Source organism: Falco rusticolus, chromosome 7 (genome assembly GCF_015220075.1).
Source record: "Falco rusticolus isolate bFalRus1 chromosome 7, bFalRus1.pri, whole genome shotgun sequence".
Taxonomy (NCBI): Eukaryota; Metazoa; Chordata; class Aves; order Falconiformes; family Falconidae; genus Falco; species Falco rusticolus.
The window spans coordinates 3,199,524-3,214,029 of record NC_051193.1 but is presented as its reverse complement, the minus strand read 5'-3'; the positions used below and the strand labels follow the sequence as shown (position 1 = coordinate 3,214,029).

General features: G+C 61.5%; 2 protein-coding genes across 6 annotated transcripts; one reads left to right on the top strand and one right to left on the bottom strand.

Moving 5' to 3' along the window:
• Nucleotides 1-15: 15 nt before the first annotated feature.
• PRC1 (protein regulator of cytokinesis 1) lies at nucleotides 16-7,985 on the top strand. Of its 3 annotated transcripts, none has more exons than XM_037393305.1 (14): nucleotides 16-326; nucleotides 910-1,042; nucleotides 1,332-1,454; nucleotides 1,819-2,052; nucleotides 2,135-2,305; nucleotides 2,547-2,696; nucleotides 2,968-3,115; nucleotides 3,226-3,362; nucleotides 3,656-3,751; nucleotides 3,916-4,062; nucleotides 4,471-4,572; nucleotides 4,893-5,003; nucleotides 5,459-5,644; nucleotides 6,955-7,985. In XM_037393305.1, the coding sequence occupies exons 1-14, from the start codon at nucleotides 316-318 to the stop codon at nucleotides 7,024-7,026; spliced, it is 1,821 nt and encodes a 606-aa protein (XP_037249202.1). In that variant the 5' UTR covers nucleotides 16-315; the 3' UTR covers nucleotides 7,027-7,985. The 3 variants fall into 3 exon arrangements, with proteins under 3 accessions (XP_037249202.1, XP_037249203.1, XP_037249201.1); XM_037393306.1 differs by having other exon boundaries at nucleotides 4,471-4,581; nucleotides 5,459-5,567; XM_037393304.1 differs by having other exon boundaries at nucleotides 4,471-4,581.
• A 147-nt stretch (nucleotides 7,986-8,132) lies between these two features.
• Nucleotides 8,133-14,462, bottom strand: RCCD1 (RCC1 domain containing 1). Of its 3 annotated transcripts, none has more exons than XM_037393308.1 (7): nucleotides 14,061-14,302; nucleotides 12,991-13,345; nucleotides 9,597-9,718; nucleotides 9,306-9,410; nucleotides 9,022-9,174; nucleotides 8,853-8,882; nucleotides 8,133-8,520 (listed from the first exon to the last, which is right to left on the bottom strand). In XM_037393308.1, the coding sequence occupies exons 1-7, from the start codon at nucleotides 14,215-14,217 to the stop codon at nucleotides 8,372-8,374; spliced, it is 1,071 nt and encodes a 356-aa protein (XP_037249205.1). In that variant the 5' UTR covers nucleotides 14,218-14,302; the 3' UTR covers nucleotides 8,133-8,371. The 3 variants fall into 3 exon arrangements, with proteins under 3 accessions (XP_037249205.1, XP_037249206.1, XP_037249207.1); XM_037393310.1 differs by having other exon boundaries at nucleotides 8,406-8,520; nucleotides 9,022-9,106; nucleotides 14,061-14,311; XM_037393309.1 differs by lacking the exon at nucleotides 12,991-13,345 and having other exon boundaries at nucleotides 14,061-14,462.
• Between the last annotated feature and the right edge of the window lie 44 nt (nucleotides 14,463-14,506).

The window sequence follows — 14,506 nt, the reverse complement described above, 5'->3', positions numbered from 1 at the left end:
GACGGGACACGCGACACCCGGCGCGTGCGCAGTGGCGCTCAGGCGCCGCCAGTGGCCGCGCGGGGCGGCTCTCGCGCGAGGTCACGTGCTCGCTGTCAAACACGGGGCGCCGTTACCTGCGTCAGGGCGGGGCCAGGGTCGCTCGTTGATTGGTTAGAAGCGGCAACCGTTCCTCGCTGCTATTGGCTGGCGGCCGGCTTGGGGCGGGGCCGAGCTGTAGAGCGGCGGTTGAGCAGCGGCAGTTGGCGGCCGGGGCGTTGGAGCGGTTGGTTTGAATCGGCGGGGCCAGCGGCGGGCGCGGAGAGTGTCGCCGCCATGAGGAAGAGGTACGGGGCAGCGGCGGGGATGGGACGGGACCCGGGCACCGGGTTGGTTTGGGGCGGGAGGACGGACCCGGGGTGGCGGGGGGGAACCTCAGCGCCAGGGGTGGGCGGCGATGGCGGGGGGGGACCCGGGCGCCCGGGCGGCGATGGCGGGGGGGACCCTTAGCGCCAGTGGTGGGTGGCGAAGGCGCCGGGGGGACCCGGGCGCCAGTGGTGGGCGGCGATGGTGGGGTGGACACCCGGGCGCCGGAGGGACCCGGGCGCCAGTGGTGGGCGGCGATGGCGGGGGGGGACGGGGCGGGGGGGGACGCCGGCGCGGCGATGGCGGGGGGGGGGGGGGACGACGGGACGACGGCCGGGGCGGCGATGGCGGGGGGGGGGGGCGGGGACGGGACGACGGCCGGGGCGGCGATGGCGGGGGGGGGGGCGGGGACGGGACGGACGGCCGGGGCGGCGATGGCGATGGCGGGGGGGGGGACGACGGCCGGGGCGGCGATGGCGGGGGGGGGGGACCGGGCGCCGGGGCGGGGGCGGTGGGCCCGAACCCCTCCCGGCGGCTGACGGCCGGTGGCCCCATTGCCCTCAGTGAGGTGCTGGCGGCCGAGGCCGTGTCGTGCCTGAACCGGGCTATGGCGGCTCTGCGGGCTATCTGGGAGGAGATCGGCATCCCCGAGGAGCAGCGCCTGGAGCGTACCGATGTCGTTAAGAAGCACATCAAGGTGAGAGGCGGGGCCCCCCCGGTGGTCAGGTGGGGGGGAGGAGGATGCGTTCATCGTGAGCCCCCGGGAAGCACTCTGCCGAGGTCCCTGGGACAGATGGGCCAGGTCCGGCGGGAGCCCCCTGTATGGGCTGGGAGAGCCCCGGGTATCCCTGTGCCACCCTTGCCCCGTGCAGCCCCATCCTGCGGGGCACCCCGCGCTGCCTGCCCCATGCCCTTGCCAGACTCCTCCTGCGGTCCCCGCTTGCTTTCTGTCCCTGCAACCTGCTCTAACCACACCCGTGCCACAGGACCTCCTAGACATGATGGTGGCAGAGGAGGAGAACCTGAAGGAGCGGCTCTTGAAGAGCATCGCCATGTGTCGGAGGGAGCTTGACGCCCTCTGCAAGGAGCTCCAGCTGGAGCCCATCCAGGTGAAGTAGTGCTTTTCACTCCTAGAACCCCGCTGGCCACGCTCTGCTGCTGCCTGGCCTCTGCCCTGCTGTCTCAGCGAGGTCAGAGCTCGCAGAGAAAATGCCTGTTTGAAACCACTTTTCCTGATGCCTGGTAGAGCCAAAGGTGCTGTGGCTCCTCGCAGGCTGGGTGCTGGGAGGTGGTTGTGAGGAGCCCAGGTGTCTTGCAGCACCTCATTTTGTTCCTTGCTGCTGTGTTTACACTTTCCTGGGGAACTACTTGCTCAGAAATAGGGCTTGTGTCCCAGGTCTTCATTTGGGAAGCTTAAATATCTAAGTCAGGTCTGTGAGAGTTGTGGCAGAACTGATTTCTGGAATCTTCTAGGTGGAGGAAGGAAGTACCATTCTGCAGATGGAAAAGAATTTGCGCACCCATGTGGAAGTGTTGTTAAAGCAGAAAAGGGACAGGAAGCAGGAGCTGAAAACCTTGCAAGAACAAGATCGAGATTTGTGTGACATTCTCTGCACATCCCTGTTCTGCATTAACAGTGATGCTGTGCCCAGCCTGGAGGACCTGGATCGTTACAGGCGCCACTTGGCCTCCCTGACCGCTGTGAAGGTAAGCGGAGAGGGAGCGAGGACCTCACTGTGGGTGGCATGCAAGGTGCTCGCTGGTTTCTAATGCCACTTATCACTTCCAGGAGCAAAGGCAGGAAGAGTTTGTCAGCAGGAAGCGGCAAATCATCCTCCTGATGGAGGAGCTGGACCACACTCCAGACACAAGCTTTGAGCGGGATGTGGTGACCGAGGACGAGGAAGCCTTCTGTTTGTCTGAGGACAACATTGCTGCCCTCCAGAATCTGCTGCAGCAGGTATGTTGGCGCACTGAGGCAGTGCTGCATGGCAGCTGATGGCATGGTTGGCATCACGATGTAAAGAGTGAGTGCTGGCTTTTCAGCACACCTGTGTGTTTGAACATTGTTTGGGAGCTTTTGCAAGGAGATTTTGGGAACTGAGTGAGTGGCTTCGCTAGGTGCAGTATACCAGATGGTCTGCTCATGCCCTTCGGGGCCAGGCTGCGCTGGTGCTGACCCCGTGCTCTCGCCCCTGTAGCTGGAAGCCCAGCGATCCCTGAATGAAGCTGTGTGCACAGAGCTGCGCTCCAGAATTGTTGCACTCTGGGAAAGGCTGCAGGTTCCTCTGGAGGAGAGAGAGTCTTCTGCGGTGCACGTGGCTGGATCCAGAGCCAAAACTAGGAAAGCTGTAAGGACTGTTCTGTGCTCTTGGAGGGGCTGGGGCTGGGGAGCAGCAGCTCTGTGTTTTCCACTTGTTTGCTCAGCCAGAGTAGAGAAGCCACTTCCAGCAGTCAGGTGTGAGATGAGCAGGCCAAATCCTGCCCTCATGCGTGGAAAAGCTGGGAGTTGGTGCTGGTGACCACCTCATCTTAGGAAGCAGCTTATGCAGAAGATAAATCCTGTTCTGCTCCTCTTCTCATGTTGCCTTCTCTGAGTCTGTGCTCTCATCTTGTTGGCAGTTGCAGTTGGAAGTGGACCATCTGGAGGAGCTGAAGCTGCAGAACATTAGATCTGTGATTCAAGGAATTCGGGCAGAGCTGGCTGACTACTGGGACAAGTGCTTCTACAGTCAGGAGCAGAGGGAAGTCTTCAGCCCCTATTACGACGGTGGGTGCTGGCTCTTCCTGTTCATCGATTCCCCTGTGGGAGCTGTGGGCTGCCTGCTGGCGCATGGAAGTCCCTGTTGCCTCCTGAACATGCTGTTGTATTCTCTCCAGAGGACTATACAGAGACCCTGCTTGATCTCCACGAAGCTGAGGTGGAGAAGATGAAGAGCTACTATGAAACACACAAAGATCTGTTTGAGGCTGTCCAGAAATGGGACGAGAACTGGAAGCTGTTCCTGGAACTGGAGGTATTGTCTGGGCAGGAATGTGCTCTGTCTGGCTGGGTGCTGGGTCACTGGGTAGCGCATGCCTCTGCTCCCGTATTCCAGGGGCTGTTGGGAAAGACCAGGGAGGCACTAGGAAACCACAGTGGGTCAGTGAGGGGATGGGGTGCTGTACCTAGGGCACTGGTATGGTCTGGGGGGGGGTTGCTGCGCAGCAGGGATGGCTTTCTTCAGCACCTCAGTCCCACGGGGGGGTTTGGTGGGCTGGGGGACTGGTTGGTGTGTTTGGCTGTCTCCTGACCTCCCTTCTGTATTAGAAGAAAGCATCTGACCCCAGTCGCTTCACCAACCGTGGGGGGAATCTGCTGAAAGAAGAGAAGCAGCGAGCGAAGCTGCAGAAGACACTTTCCAAGGTAGGTTCAGCCCTGGAGAAGAATCTGTAGTCCCAGATAAGCATGTGTAGTGCTGACTGAGGAGAGAAGGGCAGCACCGAGAGCCGGCGAGGGGTGTCTCTGGGCATGGAGATGCCCATGTTCAGGAGGGCAGTCTCTTGACACTGCCCTTGTGTCTTGATCAGTTGCAGGAGGAGCTGGAGAGCAGGGTCCAGGCCTGGGAGCAGGAGCATGAGGGGACTTTCCTGGTGAAGGGGCAGCGGTTCTTGGAGTATGTGATGGAGCAGTGGCAGCTGTACCACCTGGAGAAAGAGAAGGAGAAACAGGAGAGGGTGAGTGTGAAACTGAGCGTGCTGCCTCTTGGCCTGAAGGAGCCTCAGCTGCATTGAATACCAGCGTGTCTGTGTCCCCTGCCTGTACAAGCTGGAAAACTGCTCCAGCTGCTGCCCGGGGCTCTGTCTTCTCATTCTCTGCCTGGAAGTGGCTCTGCATGCAGTCACCTCTCTTTGATGGTGTGTCTGGTGTCCATTGCTTTTGGTGTCTGTGTGCATTGACCCCCTTTCTCGGCCCCAGCTGTGCCACAACTGCAGCTTGGCTCTGGATGCCTGCTATTCTGTTGAAATAGCTGCTGCTTGGCTGTGCCAGACTGTCCGCAGGGCATTGCCCGCTGCCAGAAGCCTGCCCTTCCCCTGGTGCTCCACAGCTCTGCACCAGTTAGTAAGTGCAGATCTCTCCCACAGCACCTGAAGAAAAGCCGCCAGATTGAGACCGAGATGATGTATGGCAGCACCCCACGAACACCTGTCAAGCGGCAAGTGCTTGGCCCCCACACGCCTGGCAAAGTAAGGAAGGTAAACGGTCTGTGTGAAGCAGCGTAGCTGTGGTGGGAGCAGAGCGCTGTCACTGGGCTAGAGCCCTGCCCTGTCTTAGGCTGGCTGGGGTCCCGCATGGAGCTGGGGGGAGGGTTTGGGGTGTAGGGGAGGCAGGGAAAGGGCCAAGGCCGTGGGCACCTCTGTTCTCCCTGGGGACCAGTGGGCCTGTTGCCCTGTGATGCGCTGGAGGCAGGAAGCTCTGTGCAGCCGGGAATTCCACCTCAGTTTCCCCAGCGCAGTGCACCCGGTGGCTTCCCCCCGTGTGACATGTGCTCTGCTTTTCCCCTCAGCTCAACAGCACCTTCCACTCCAGGGCCACACCCAACAGTACCATCCGTTTAGCTTTTGGAGGAGCCGTCTACCACTCGCCAACATCACGGTTGCCACCTTCTGGAGGGAAGGTAAGGAACTTTCCAGGGAGTCCCTGCCTGGCAGGGTGGGCTGGGCAGGAGATGGGTGAGCTCGACTGCTGTCCTGCTGTGTCTCACTGACTCCCCTGACAAGCTCCTGGGGTACAAAAGCACCTCTTTGTCTGTAGCCCACTGCACTGGGCTGCTGCGGTCCTGGCAGGATGTTTCTGGGACCTGAGGGAGGAGGAGGGTAGGAGCAGCGTTCAGGGAAGTCTTCCTCTAGCCCAGATTTCTAGTGTACCTCTGTGCTGAGCCTGCAGCTTGGGGGGTCCTTCAAATGTGGGTGTAGTGCTGTATTTTTCTGGGATCAGAACAGGGTCCTAGACCCTGGAGGGCTCCTGGAGTGTAAAACTATTCTGGCACTGCAGAGCAACATTGAAGCTAGCTCAGCTCTCTTAGCTCTACTTGATTTTTGTGTCCCATCTAACTGTCACTTCTTCCTGTAGACTGGCCAGGCTCGGACCCCCAGCCGCATGCTTGTGAAGCCTTCCCGTCCTGGACGCAGGGAGCAGAACAAGGAGAACATGTCCCACCTGAATGGAACCACCCTCAGCGGTGGGTGCACCCCTACAGCCCCTGCCCAGCGTAACCAGAGCGTTAATTCTGTTGCCAGCAGCTATTCTGAATTTGCGGTAATTCACCTCTTTTAACCCACCTCTCCTCACTGGGCAGCACTGAGGGTGTGCTCCCTCATCCTAGAGCACCTGGTGTCCCCGCGCAGGATGGCTGTTCCTGCCAGTGCCTGCCAGTTCTACGCAGAGGACTTAACATTGAGGTTTGGTGGCTGAGGCTGACTACTGCTCATGTCACATAAAGGCCCTGAGCAGCCCAATGGGGAATAGACAAACACAAGAAAAACACTGATGCTGGGGGGGACACCTCCCAGCCCCATGCAGGGGCAAAGCCCTATATAGCACAGCCCCCCTGGAAAACAGCCCTGTGCAATGATGCAGCCGCTCTCATAAGGTGGGTATGTCTCCAGCTGCTTGGGCAAAGTCTCCCCCCTGAGGTCCGAGTCCCTCGATGCTGTGCCTTCTGGGGGTGGTGGCTCCCCAGCCTCTCCCAGGGCTGCAGCGTGGTGGCCTGGGCGGCTGGCAGCACACAGCTCAGGTGCTGCCCTAACTCGGTCAGTGGGAGGTGGGAGGGAGGGTCTCCTGACGCCCTGGCAGGGGCAAGCCTTTTCCTCCTGCCTGCACAGACTCATCTGTCAAATGCTTGCGTGGGACCCTGCTCGCTGTCCCCCCATGCGCTGAGCCTGCACAGGGACCCTAGCAGTTGTCCCACCTTTTCTCTCTGTGGTGTGCTGGGTGAGCAAGGCTGGGAAGCTGCCCTGGCTGCTGAAGAAGGTGCCCTACTGATGGACGGGGCTTTGCTGTCTGGGGGTCCTGCAGCAGCCTCTGCCCTTCCACGAGGATGGGCTGAGCCCAAGCTTTAGCATCTTCTGACACCAGAAAGCCAGGCGCCTTTCTTCCCTGTGGCAGCTAAGCTGGTGTGCCGTGCCCCTGGGGGTGTGCCGAGGGTTTCCCTGCAGCCAGGCTGTGGTCCCGGGCTTGGCACAGGGTGCTGGCTTGGCACGGAGGTGGATTCCTGCTCGGCGTTCCCTTCCTCCAGCAGCTGGGCATGGCTGTCCCTGCCCTGCTCCCCCCCGGCTGAGGGGCAGCCTGTGCCGGAGGGAGCCGTGCTGTTCCTGGCCCGCAGCTCTTTGGGCTACAGGTTCCTCCTGCTTCCTGGAGGCTGAGGGCTCGGAGTTCTTTCTCAGCTGCTGGCTGCCAATGCTTTCCTGCCCTCTTCTGAAGCAAGAGCTGGGTGGGGAACCCCAAACAAGCAGGAGCAGCCTGGCCTGGAGCCACCCCTGCTTTCTCACAAAGCCATGAAGCAACAGCTCTGTCCCTGCCGCACGCTCCCTCCACTCATCCCCATCTCCTGCTTCTTGTCTCCACAGCGCGAACTTTCAAAGGCTTCAAAGTGTGACAGCAGCTCCCGCGTTCTGAACTCCACCACTGCCTTCTCCTGAGATGCTGTCTGCGGCGCTCCAGCTTCTCCTAGCTGTAGTGAGTTGCTGCTGAGGCCGAGTGTTACACAGCTCCCCCCGCAACCAGCCAGCCGGGCTCTTTGTGGGGCAGGGCAAGGGGGGTTCCTGATTGCTGGGGTAGGGTGTGAAAGGGGACTTCTTAAAAACTTGTTTTTAAAAAATTGTAATTAAAGATTTAAGTATGTTGTATTAGAGTAGCATAGCAGTGGGTGCTGGCTCCTGCCCCCGGGGGAAGCCATTGGTGCTTGGACGCGGGGCCTCTGCCTTGCTGAGCATGCTCGGGGACAGACAGGACCCATTTCATTTCACAGAGCTGGCCTCAGTGCCTTTCCTTGCAGGCTTTTTTTCCCCTGCATATTTCCGTAGCATCTTCCTTTCTCAACATCACAGCAGGCTTGTTTTACCTGGCATTCCCTTAGCAGGCTTTGTTTGGCCCCAGAGCACTGGCCTCGCCCCTGCTGGGGGGGCAGCAGCAGGGCACCTGGGGCGAGGCAAGCCTGACGGGGAGTATGGCCTGTACCCTGTGGAGGGGCAGAGCCTGCAGCAGGGAGTGCCAAAGCAAGCAGTGCTACCAAGGAAGCAAGCTACAGTGAGACAAGATCTTCTTCCCTGCCATCGGGAAGGGGGGGCAGCTTCTCCTACCCCCAGGACCTGCTCTGTGCCGTCCACCGCTGCCCTCCCTCACCCTTCGCCCTGGCAGAGGTCAGCGAGCCCAGTGCATTGGCGGTACAACACAGCCCTGGGCACTGTTTAGGGGGGCCTGTTTGCACCTTTGTTAAAGAAGCTCTGTATATATGTTATTTGTCCCTGGTCATGGCTAATTTGCACCTTGTTATCACTACACTCCCCCCCACTTGCTGTTATGCTACCAGTTCGTTCCCCTTGTTCTGTAATCTGTTCTGTATATATGTTAATGGAAATAATACTTTTATGTGTATATAGCTGCTGCTGTTTGTGTGTCTGTGGGGTGACCAAAGGTGCCCCCGGGGAGGAGGGCTGGGCACAGCTTTAAGCTGGGGCTGGCTCCAGGGGGGCTGGAGGAAGCTGGGAACATCCTTTGTACGCAACACAAAGTACCACCACAGCCATTATGGAAAAATAGATACAATAAATATGTTCAGCCTTTTGTTTAGTTGCCTTGAGCACTCGTGCCATTGCAGCCTGGACTCTGGCATGTGAATTCAGTTCACCATGGGCTAAACCTGGCCCGATCCAGGTGTGGGGGGCTGCCTGCCTCAGCTCTGAGGGTCCTGGCAGGAGTGGAGCTTGCCTCTGTCTTCCTCACTGCGGGCAGCTGTAGTGGTGGGGGGGGTGGGCTTCAGGGCCCTCACGGCTCCGGCTCCAGCACACAGACGTAGGTGGTCCAGAGCCCACACACCACCTCCTCTGCCTGCAGCCCCTCGGCCACCAGGTGCTCGACGCGGCGTGGCTGGTCAGAGCTGGCATTGTCCCTGTGTCCCAGCTGCCCATATTTACCTGCAGACACCACAGGCGTGCCATGATGTGAGGGAAGGAAGGTGAGAGCACCCCATAACAAACAGCTCCAGCCAGGAACCCATGAAAGTGTTCTGCTATGGAGCCTCACAGTGATAAAATACAAGTAAATATAAAGATACTTGTATATATAAATAATACAATGTGTGTATATATATGTGCATTATAGATATAAAAATGTATAAATAATATATATAATATAAAGTAAATATAAAGATAAAATACAAGTAAAAGAGGCCAACAGTAAGGAAGCTGAAAACAAAAGCTGGCCCTGGGGAGGTGCTGTGCTGTCCCAGAGCAAAGGCATCACTTACCCCAGCCCCAGGTGTACAGCTCGCCGCCTCCTGCAAAGGGGACAGCACCCATCAGCCAGCGCCCACACTGCAGCACGGGGGGCCGCTGGCCCCCACCAGCCACCCCCACCCCGCTCCCAGGCAGCAACCTGCTTCCAGTGCTGCCTGCCACCCCGAGCCAGGAACTCACGTGTGATAACAGCCGTGTGCCGGGACCCGCAGCTGACCTTGCTGACCTCCAGGTCCTGCGGCAGATCCAGCAAGGCTGGGAACGCCTGGATGGAAATGAACGCGGTGCCCTCAGCAGCTGGCTGCTCCTGGCGGGGCGGCAGCTCAGCATTCCCTGGGGAAGAGCCAACTCTCAGTTCCCAGGAGCGACCAGGCCCCACCAGCATCATCTGCAGGCTTGAACCACACCAAACTGCCTGTGGCCCTGCAGGACCTGGCAGCACCCACCACCAGCAGCACCCTCACCTGCACCCGCGTCCTCATCCTGTGCCTGCTCTTCAGCCAGCCCTTTGGAGGGCAGAGCTAGCTGGCCCGACTCATTCCAGCCCCACATGTACAGGTCTCCTGCCTCTGTGTGTGGGAAGTGCAGCAGGGGTGGCCCCAGAGCAAAGCTCAGCGGCAGCAGCTGGCTGCTCCAGGGTCACCGGCACCCAGTGCACATGGCACAGCACCGTGCACCAGGCTCCCTGGGACCAGGTCCAGCCAGGGCTGTACGCTGCCACCAGCCACCCTGACCACCCGACACAGCCCCCTCACCGCTAACGCTGGCCGAATGCCACCCGCCGGCTGCCACAGTCTGCATCAGCACGCCGGCCAACGCCTCCACCAGCCGCGGCTCCTTCACCGACTCCAGGGTCCCGTGGCCAAGCTGCCCATGCCTGTGGGGAGACACAGACAAGACAGACAGACACCTCTCATACCCCACTGCCCTCCAGCCCTTGCACCTCTCTGCCCCACCATGAGCCCACAGTCCTGACTGAACCCCTTCCTGCCTGCTGCTGCCCCTGCCCCCAACCCAGCCCCCGGACCCCCAGGACCCCCCTCTGCTGGGCCCCAATGGGGAGGCAGGAGGGTGCCCCTGTGCCCAGCCACGTGGGAGGCCGGTGGGTGCTCGCTGCGCCGGTGCCTGGCGGGCTGGGCAGGCAGGCTGTGGCATGCAAGGCTGTAATTCAAGCAGCAGCTGCACAACAGCCATGAGACAAGAGTCTGGGTTGTCGTGCAACAGTGCGGCAAATGACACAGCTCTGAACTGAGGAACATGTTTACGAGTTAGTCCATTGATCATCTAACCGGTCGCTGAGCTCGTCTGGCCCATGCTGAGCCAGGAATTAACAGTGCGGTCAGCAATCAGTGCAGCCCCACGCCTACAAGTGAAAGCAGGGGTATCCCACGAGGGGACAAGTTTGGGCTCATCCCAGAGGGTGGCACCAGCTGGACCCACATGCTGAGGTCTGCAAAATCCTCCCTGCCTGGGCGAGCTGTGCCTCCACGGGTGCTGACAGCAGCGCTGAGCACCAATGGCTCCAGTGCAGGGGGGGCCAGGCAGTGCCAGCCCCAGCCTGGGAGAAGGCGAAGGTGACGAGGTACACACAGTGCCTGGGTTCAGGCAGCCAACCCTGAGCTGCTGAAGGAATAACCACAACTGAGGGAAAGAGCTCACACCAGAAATAGGGAAAAGCCGAGCGCCGGTGAGAGGGCGAAGCCCAGCACAGGGCACCCCATGCACAGGGCCAAGACTGACAGCCCAGTTACGCCTGTGGTGAGCAAGCGGGATATAAAGCACCAGTGGCTTTAATTGTGAAAGCTGTTGCAAAAGCAGGAGTTACAAAGGGCTATAAAAGTAAAATAAACAGCTCAGGCGCATGTAGCAGGTAACTAGTGTTGCATCCCGGGGATCATCAAAGTGTCAGAACAGAATGCCAAAAACTGTGCTGAGGCAATGATGTTGGAAAGATGTTTCGTTTTTCTTCATGGGGGTATCAGCAGAAGACCAGGGCAAAGAGATGCACCCAGCGAGGCTGAGAGCAGGGCTGGGCCCCAAGCACAGCCACAGGCACGAGCAGCAGCTCCGACAGCCCACAGGCAGGGTTCGCAGCAGCCGGAAAGGGGCTCCCAAGCAAGTGAAGGTGACCACAGCCTGCAGTAAGAAAGGGGCTACAAAGGCTCGAGTGGAGCCACCACCTAGCTGTTATACAGCAGAGCGGCAACACTGCAGGACATGGCACAGGGACACGTTAGAGGATTCTCAGCCTTGTTAAACAACCAAAGCTTAACCACGGCATTTAGTTTTTCCAAAACAGTTAATCCTAAAATACACATTGACAAGTGCAGAAACCTTTCCTCCAAAGGGAAAGCAAAGGATAAGATAACGTGATATCTGCAAATGCAACAACTGCTGATTTAAACTGAGTTTTACATTGGCTATGAGAGCCACCAGCCAACAGAGAATGGGGAACAAGGCACTCCTGAGCCGATCAGAAACATCAAGGGAGGGTGATGGGCCAGGTCACACAGCTCTGCTGACTACGACCGACAGCCTTTGGTGGTTTAAGACGAACACTGATCCCTTCCACCCTACGGGTATTAACAACTAACGGTTACTGCCGTCAGGACTGATCGCACACCAGCACCCTGACCCAGTGCCAGTGTGTGTCTGTGGCACTGGGGATGTACAGCTGCAACCCAATGGATTTATGGGGCTCAGCAAGACCCAGCGATGCCTCAGCTACACCCAGTAACAAGCCCTAGAGCAACGGAGCTTTAACGGCCTATGGCTCCCAGCAGATCTTCGCGGCGCTGAGATCCAGAGGCTGCACCGCTGCATGCCGTGGCCCTGGCAGGGGTTTACCCCCCTGTGCCGGACCCGATGGCTGGATGGGGCAGGAACCCAGAGCAGTCATAGATGAGGGGCTGCAACGCCGTGTACAAGCGCCGCAGATGGCAGCACAGGTAGGAACTGGCACCTTGTGTTAACCACACCTCAGCCTTGGGGCAAAGGGAGAAGCAGGAATCCCTCGCCCGGCCAGGCAGTAGGAATCACAAGATCCAAGGGAGGGACGGAGGGACGGCCCGGAGCTGTGCCCTCAGTCATCGTCTGGGAAAGCATTACTGGCTGTGTGGCAGCCGGGCAGGATGTGCAAAAACACCTCTAAGAGATTAAACTGAGCGATGCCTCTGGCTGTTCACTGCACCCAAGTACAACTGCTGGCAAGCTGAACAGGGAAAGGAGAAGGCGCTGTAACTCAACAGCGCTGTATGTAATGACTTAAGAGTTATTAATTGCAGCTCAATAATTATGTGCAACACCATGAATAACAACAGTATCATGAAGTAATGAGTGGTGTGTTTATTAGTCAATTAGTTTACTGATCATGTACTCACTTCATTAGATTATTTTACTGTGTTGACTAATCCATCATCACTACGGAAACCTGAACCAGTTTGCATCAAGCCTGCAAGCTAATGGGGGGCTCAGACCCTGAGGGGACCCCCACCCTGACATCCTCTCACCTGCATCCTGCGCAGTCCCTCCTGTATCCCCCACGTCCTCCCCAGCCTCCCTGTTGCATCCCCCAATATTCCCTCTGCATCCCCCCAGCACACCTGGCGTCCATCCCTGCATCACCTGCCTTCCATGCCCCTCCCCCCGCCCCATATCCTTAATCCCACACCGACCTGCCACAGCCCTCCGGCCTTCCATCCTAGCCGCCCGGGAACCCACTGCTGTCCCACCCATGGCCCCTACCCCCACCCACGGCCCCGTACCTTCCCCTCACAGCCTTGCACCACCACCTATGGCCTCACACCTCCCATCCACAGCCCCACAGCCTTGTACCCCCTCCCACGGCCCCACACCTTCCTCCACATCCCCATAACACCCCCATAGCCTCCCCCCCCCCCCCCACCATGGCCTTGCAGCCCCCCCCCATGTTCCCATACCTCCCCTCTATGGCCCTGTAACACCCCCATGGCCTCATTCCCCCTTCCCCAGCCCTGTGCTCCCCTCTATGGCCTCATACCCCCCTCCCCAGCACCATGGCCCCCTCCACGGTCCCACACTCCCCTCCCCAGCCCTGTGACCCCCCTCCCCAGCCCCGTAACATCCCCACACCCCCCTCCCCAGCCCCGTGACCCCCCCCCCCGCGCTCACCTGCCCCCACCCCAGGCGTAGGCCTCCCCGGCGGCGCCCAGCACCAGGACGTGCTCGTGGCCCAGCGCCAGCCGGCGGGCCCGCAGCGCACCGGGCAGCGCGGTGAAGAAGGGCGGCCGCGGCGTGGCGAAGCCGCCGGGCAGCAGCGGCAGCGGCGGGGGGCAGCGGGGCTCCGGGGGCAGCGCCCGGCTCCAGGCGGGTGCGCCCTCCCCCGCGCCCCGCAGCGCCGCCGCCCGCGGCCAGGCCTGGGCCGCCGCCGGGCCCCGCAGCACCACGTGCGTCTCCGAGGGCAGCGCCTCGGCCCAGCCCGGCAGCGGCCGCCGCAGCCCCGCGCTCCGCACCTCCAGCCCCGCGCCTGCCGCACCGGGCCGTCAGCGGGGCGCCGCACCGGGGGCACCGGCGCGGGGAGGGGGGGGGGTGGGTGGGTGGGTGGGACACGGACGGGGGCACCCCGGGGGGACCGGCGCGGGGGGGGACGGACAACCCCGGGGGGACCGGCGCGGGGCGGCGGACGAGACGAGCAGACATCCCGGGGGATAACGGAGCGTCCCGGAGGGACGGGGATATCCCGGGGGGAGCGGCGCAGGGAGGGGGACAGGGACAGCCCGGGGGGCAACGGAGCACCCCGGGGAGACCGGCACGGGGACAGCCCGCGGTGGGGAACGCCAGCATCCCGGGGGGACCCGCGCTGGGAGGGGGATGGCGCATCCCTGAGGGGACGGGGACATTCTGGGGGGACCGGTGCAGGGACGAGGGACATCCCGGGGGCCAATGGAGCGGGGAGGGACACTGGGACATCCGGAGGGGAATGGAGCATCTCGGGGGAGCGGCACCGCCGGGGGAAGAGGAGGACTCCGTCCCCGGGACATCCCGGCGGGACCAGCACTGCGGGAGCGGGTGACATCCCGAGGGAACCGGCGCCGTGGGGGGCGTGGGGAGGTCCCTCCCGGGGGTCCGGCGTCAGGGGCCGGGGCGAACGGGCTATCGCGGCGCGGCGGGGAAGGGCGGGAGCGGGCACCCGCTGTCCCGGGGCACCGGGGGCAGCACCGGGCGGGCCGGGGGGCGCTCACCGGTGTCCACGACCACGTAGCTCCAGGCGGGCCAGACACGGCGGATCCCCTCGGGGCCCGACTCCAGCCGCCAGGGGCCGGGGCCGGGGCCCGGCTCCCCCACCGCCTCCTCCGGGCTGAAGCCGAAGACGAACCAGGCGCGGCGCGGGGCCGCCATGGCGGGGCGGGGCCGGCGGGAGGGGGCGGGGCCGGCGCCGGTACCGACGGGAGGGGGCGGCGCCGGCGGACGCAGGGACAGAGGCGGGGCCGTGGTCCAAGAGCAGCTTTAGTGCAGTGTCACCGGGCGGGCCCGCCGCCGTACCGGGCCCCGGCGTGCAGGACCCCGGGCCGGCCCTCCCGGTTAAGGCAGACGGTGCAGTGGCAGCGGTGAGCCCCATCCTCCCCCTCACCCCGGGGCAGCGGGCGCAGCCCCCGCGGGCAGCAGGACCCCGGCCGGGGCAGCCATC